The 6,309-nt window shown below is 42.9% G+C and overlaps 1 protein-coding gene across 1 annotated transcript in view; it reads left to right on the top strand.

Annotated features, from left to right (window-relative positions):
• CSMD2 (CUB and Sushi multiple domains 2) overlaps positions 1-6,309 on the top strand; it is a 972,087-nt gene that overhangs the window by 753,630 nt on the left and 212,148 nt on the right. The window contains exon 26 of the mRNA XM_007950414.1: positions 749-951. Within this exon, the coding sequence (XP_007948605.1) occupies positions 749-951 (203 nt within the window). The remainder of the gene's footprint in view (positions 1-748; positions 952-6,309) is intronic.

Here is a 6,309-nt window from a genome sequence, read left to right on the forward strand (position 1 = left end):
TATATATATATATAATGCATAGGGTTCTTTTTTTATTTTTTAAAGAGAAAAGGGGAGAGAAAGGAAGGGGAGGAAAATGGCAGAGATGAACAGGGAGGAGAGAGAGCAACAGAGCAAGAGAGCCAACCAAGAGTACCACCAAGACATCTTTAGTCAGGGTCTTTCAACCTGGAAAAATTAGGGTTCCTACTGAGCTCCCAGACTCACACATGGAGACCCTGGCCTGGCCTGCTGAATTGGCAGGGATTATCTAAACCAAGTCTCTGTGTAGCTGTTATCCACAGGGTTCTGCTCTGAGAAGCAAACTGTTGGTTCCTCTGGGAAGCTGAGCCAGCCTCAGAGACCCTACAGTTCCCTCTGCCCTTTGGCCCCTATTTTCTTTAACCTATATCATTTATCCAATCCAGACCCCTGCCTTCTCCACTACCTCTCCCCCTTCCACTACCAGTCTAGAAATGATATGGCTGTGGGTTCAGGAATGAGGTCTGGAGCCTGTGTAATGTTGAGGAAAGGGTTGAGGTCTGACAGTGGCAGCATGGAGCTTATCCACAAGATGTACAAAATCTACCCCTCCCCTTTGTCCCCACTGCCGGTGACCTTAAGGTGAAGAGCGGGCAGGTTGGAATCATCAGGATGCTGTCCAAACTTCCTCTTCTTCCTTCCTGTAAGTCTTTTAGACCCTCCCTGACTGGAGTCCCCAGAAAGAAGGAGTGCCCGGAGTGACTGCCTGCCCTCTTGTCTCACTCAGGCTCCACTTCCTGGTATTTGACACGGAGGAGGTCCACGATGTGCTACGTATCTGGGACGGGCCTGTGGAGAGTGGGGTTCTGCTGAAGGAGCTCAGCGGCCCAGTGCTGCCCAAGGACCTGCATAGCACCTTCAACTCAGTCGTCCTGCAGTTCAGTACTGACTTCTTCACCAGCAAGCAGGGGTTTGCCATCCAATTCTCAGGTCTGTGCCATCTCTGATCAGCCCCATGTCTGTTTGTCCTGCTGCCTGACACCAACCTCCCTTCCTTCTCCCTCTGGTCCCTCCCTTTCCTCAATCTCTCTGTTCATATAAAGAGTTTTATTGAGTATCTGCTATGTGCTTGGTACATGGGAAGCAACCATTCAGATATCTGTTTGGGGGACAAGCATATAAAATATACATTTACATGCAAACTTATAAGAATTAAAAAAAAAAAAAAAAGAATCTAAATGGAGAAAGAGAGGCTAGAATGGAAGCATATAGAGGGCCACCTTGGAGCATCAAGGAAGACATTCCAGAAAAGATGCTGCCCAAGCTTGTACCTGAAGGATGTGTGGATGCTACGCAAGAAAAGGAAGTGTTCCAAGGTGCCACTGATCTGGACTTTGGAGGTTTCATTAGCCCCTATTAGATGGAACAGACAGAAAAGGGTATCCTAGTACAAAGAATGGATAACAATGCAGAAGCAAGAAAGAAGGTTCCAGAAATGTAGGATTGTCAGAAATGTAAGCTGAAGCACAGGAGTGTGCAGGAATGCAGGGAAAGTACAAGCTGACAGTGGTTCCAGTAATGATAATGGAAGAGGTGATATGATATGACAGATAGATAGATAGTAGATCGTGCAGGTCTTGGTAAGACCTGGAAGCCAAGCACGTAATCTAAATTCAATTAATTGTGTACTGCAGTAGCCAAACATGGAGGAACATGACAAAGAGCTACCAAAAACAGTCAATGCTGAAACAACCAAGTCTCAATATTGCATCATTTTTATATGATAGGCACTGCCCCCTCCCTGGGGTGAATCATCTCATTTTCTCTGAAGTGCCTCTTCCACCACTTATCTCCTTGAACAGGTGACTCTGCCTCGGTTTATGCTCATATTATTATACAGCAGCTGTCTTCATTACCATCTCCTTACCCCATCGTGGAGAGAAGTTTGCATGGGGATTCCAGAGCAAGTCTGTGGCTACCTGTGCGGTTTCTTTGCCTCCATAATTTCACCCAGTGGTGTATCAGCTAGTGGGCGTTGGTGTCTATCTCTGGCACCAGTGAGGCTATATAAATAGTTCCTTACAATGTAATCAGGTTACAACAAACTGTACTTAGTGCTGGCCCTTTTTATTTTTTTAATATCTTAACATTAGTAGTATGTTATCATTCTCAGGTGTTCACTCAGAGATGTTCAATTTTATGATATACTGCCAGCCTTATAAAGATACTAATAGAAGGCAATAATAATGAACACTAAAAAAAATTTAAGCATTATTTGACTTAACATCAGAACTAACAGGATGGAGCCATCTGAATGGCACCCCATCATAAGTTAGAGACTACCTGAAATGGGACTGCAAACCCTTCCTCTCTCTTCTTCATGTGTGTCTTTTCCATGGAGATGAGTAGTTAGCAGCATAGGGGGAAGATGAGGGTCTCCAGGACAGTGGCATGACTGGAGGGTGTAGACTGTACCAGGTGACACCGTCAGAGGTGGTGATATCAAAATGACTGTCTATAAAATCTTTGTGCCATGTTTCAGCAGAAAATTATTATTTTTTTATAAAAATATCCCTGTAGTTAGTTTTAACAAAAAAGAACATTTTTCATAAAGTCAGCTTTCCTGCATCAGTATACCTACAAGGCTAAAACTCTACACTCCTTTACCTTTTGAACCTTCTAGTGTGCTCTGGGAGCTCTGGTGGAGTAGTGCTTAAGGCAGTTGACTATGAACCAGAAGGCTGGCGGTTCAAATCCACCAGCCGCTCCCCAGAAGGAAGGTTGGGCAATCTACTTCTGTAGCAATACCATCTCGGAAACCCAAGGAGGGGTCGCCATGAGTTGGATCTGATCCACAGCAATGGTTGCCTTGTGTTTGAGTGTGGTCTGGTCAGAGCTGTCATTATTACCTAATTACAATGATGCTTCAGATTACACAGTCTCATCTGCACGTGCTGCTGTTTTCATTGCTGTCAGTGTTTTTATAGTTGCTGATTTTGTCAAATTTTCTGGTGTTTTAGCTACAGTATTGTGGTAATTAGTATTTGTGAACCTGTATCAATAGCTTTTTGGAAAATGAAGTAGTAATTAAAGGAAAAGAAGGAGAAAAATCAAAAAATACTTCCACTCAGTTACTAATAATGAATGTTGTAACTAAAAATGTTGTAATTTAATGTTGAAAGATTTGACAAAACAATTTTGTTGGTATTCATATAATCTAAGAATTAACCACATTTAAGCATTTTACAACTATACTGATCACATATTATTCTGTAATTAAAACTGATAATAAACATTACTAAGGATTCTGTATAGTCTGGAATCGGAGGAGGTTGATTGGAGGGGGAGAAATGTGACATTGTGAGTCACTGTGCTGGGCAGCACTAACTCTAGTGATGCCACCACTTCAGGATCATGTGTTCTTAATTCTGATGAACTTGCCTGCTTAACACCCATAGAGGCTTCTGCTCAGCAAGGAATATCACTTTGCAGAGTTCATTTATAGTCTTTTTACTTGAAACCCGGCATCTGTTCACTCATGGGATCCATGGGTAGTACAAATGGTTTGCACTCAACTTCTAAACTGAAGCTTAGTGGTTCAAATCCACCCTGCAGCACCATGGGAAAAAGGCCCGGTGGTTTACTTCTGTAAAGATTACAGCCAACAAAACCCTACAGAGCAGTTCTGCTCTGTCACACATGGAGTTGCCATGAGTTGACACTGACTCAACAGCAGTGTATTAGGGTTTGGTATTCTCTCATGGAGAGAGAACTTGGGGGCCAGTGACTAACATGGAACTCACATAGGGATTAGGGTCCCACCAGGAGCAGCAAGGTGGCTGGAATTTAAATGGGCAATTCCCAAAGTCTTTTTCCTAGAATTGCATGGAATATGAATTGGTACTGCAAGAAAAAGAAGTGTGGATGGTCAAGTCATGCTACGAATGGGATTGAGGCAGATCTGAAGAGTTTCTTTAATGTGGGACTTCCTGGAACTTTTGGTATTCAGTACATTCGAATTCAAAGGGTGTCCAGTGTGTTAGAGCTTGCAAACATACTTGACCATGGATGACTTTTTTTCCTGACCCGTCTCAAGAGACTAGCATTTCATAGAACAAACTTTGGAGATTGCTGGGATAGCAATAAGAAGGGGAAAATGCATTCTCTCTCTCTCTTTCTTTCTGTGTGTGTGTGTGTGTGTCTTTCTCTCAGGAATAGTATGAATAATTAAAGCCAAACATGTATTTTTCTCCGACTGTGCCTAAACTAATGGGTATAGCTTTTTAAAAAGAGAAGAAAATAATAAAACAAGCTGATAATGGTACTGGTAAAGTCCCCTTCCGATTTGCATCATCTGACCTCCGCTGTGTCCTAGTGCTGCCACGTGGGACAGGCTCCCTGGCCACTGCCATGCTGTGTGCATTCACTCAGGCTGTTTTCTCATGTGTTGCTCGTCCCATAGAAATCTATTCATCCTTCAAGGTTCATCTCAGCTGCTGCTTCCTCCTAATCTTCCCATTCAAAATAAATTGCCATAGCCTCTGGCCCTCCAGCATTTCACTTCTACTTCCTCAGCACATTGTCAGTACCAGACAGTCTGCCTTTTCTTGGAGCTGGTCACCTACTTGTCATTTCATGGAAAGCTCTTTGAGGGTCAGAGCCACACTGTGCCTCCCAGATGCCCCCACAGGGAATGCATGCAGTAGGTGTTCACTCAGTGCTTACTGAATGAATGGGCGCAGGGAGAAATGAACAAGAGTTTCCTTGGGCAAACTGCTCCTAGCATTTCTTAGGTCTGCAGAGCAGGAACTGGTCAGCCTTCCTAGCCTCGGCTCCCAAAGGTCGTGTCAACCTGGCCCAGTGCTCTGGGCATAACCAAGGTTTGGGAAAGGTCACCTTCCCTGTTGCTGTCATCAGTTAGCAAATACCAAGACTACTCTAGGGAGGCAAGACTGGCTTACCCCATGTTAACTTTATAGTGTGTGTTTGGCAGGGGATTGTAGGGAAATGCCAGGGACGATTAGTGCAGGCTTGGCTTATTAAGTAAACATGACTGTGTAACATCTAACATCCTGTCTGTATCACGTGGCTCCAGTCTGTCCCTGGAGGCTTTGCCAAGCAGCTTAAATTCAGGAGCATTAAAGAGAGAAAGTGAGAACAAGGGAAGGTGAGGGGGGAACACAGAGGGAGAGGGAAGTATAATCGCTACCATCTATTGAGCAGGTGCCATGCTAAGCTCTCTACTACATTTCTCTTACAATTTTCACAAAAATGTTAAGGTATAGTCCCATTATTAATCCACATAGCAGATGTGGGCTCTGAGACTCAAAGAGGTTTCTCAGCCAAGGCCATTTAGTTAATAAGTAGCAGAGCCTGGATCAAAACCCCTGTGTCTGATTCCCCAATTCAAGCTCTTTATCATTGCACTCTACTGCCAGCCATAGAAATATTCTTTCCAAATATGACCAGAACGGTGAGCTATCTTTGTTCCAGGGAATCATTTCCGTTTACAGAGTGCCGGGTAAAGTTAGAGTTGAGTGCTAATTCTGTTTTTAATTGGCAAGAAAGTGGATAGATCTTTATTTGACTTTATAAATAAATTCAGTGTCAGATGGTGATGATTTGCCCATTCATTCATTCATTCTTCATTAATTCTTTGATTCAGACAATGTTTATTAAGCACTGCTGTGTGCTGGGGACTGTCCTAAGCCATGGGGACACAATTGGGAGAATGATATCCAAGGTCTCTGTTCTCTTAGAGATATACAAGTGATGTACAGTGAAGAAGCAAACAAAAAAATTAGCAAAATTATTACAGATTGCACTGGATGAAAAGAACAAAACAGGATAATGTGATTGAAGGTTAAGGGATGAGCCAGAAGGAGGTGACCAAAGAGGCCTATCTGACAACATGGAGCTAGCATAGGAAGATCTCTGACAATATCATTTCAGGCAGAAGGACCAGCACATGCAAAGGCCCCATAGAGGCACTGACCTTGATACGTTGGGAGAACATTTTACAGATGTGCCAGGAGCATACTGATGGTAGGTCATTCATTCATGATGTTTATTATTAAAACTGGATAAAAGCAAAGAATATGTTTTAAAAACCTGATATCAAAAGAGGAGCGTTTGAGATAAGATACCATACACTTAGAGATTGGCAAACTTTTTTCTATAAAAGACCAGAGAATAAATATTTCAAGCTTTAAGGGCTATCCATTCTCTGTCATAATGATTCAGCTCTGCCATCATAGTGTGAACACAGCCATAGGAAATAGGTAAATGAATGAGTGTGGCTGGGTTCCAATAAAACTTTACTTACAAAAACGGAGCTCTGGTAGCATA

The sequence above is a fragment of the Orycteropus afer genome, unplaced genomic scaffold, assembly GCF_000298275.1.
Source record: "Orycteropus afer afer isolate SDZICR_OR568_19922 unplaced genomic scaffold, OryAfe1.0 scaffold00272, whole genome shotgun sequence".
In the NCBI taxonomy this organism is placed as follows: domain Eukaryota; kingdom Metazoa; phylum Chordata; class Mammalia; order Tubulidentata; family Orycteropodidae; genus Orycteropus; species Orycteropus afer.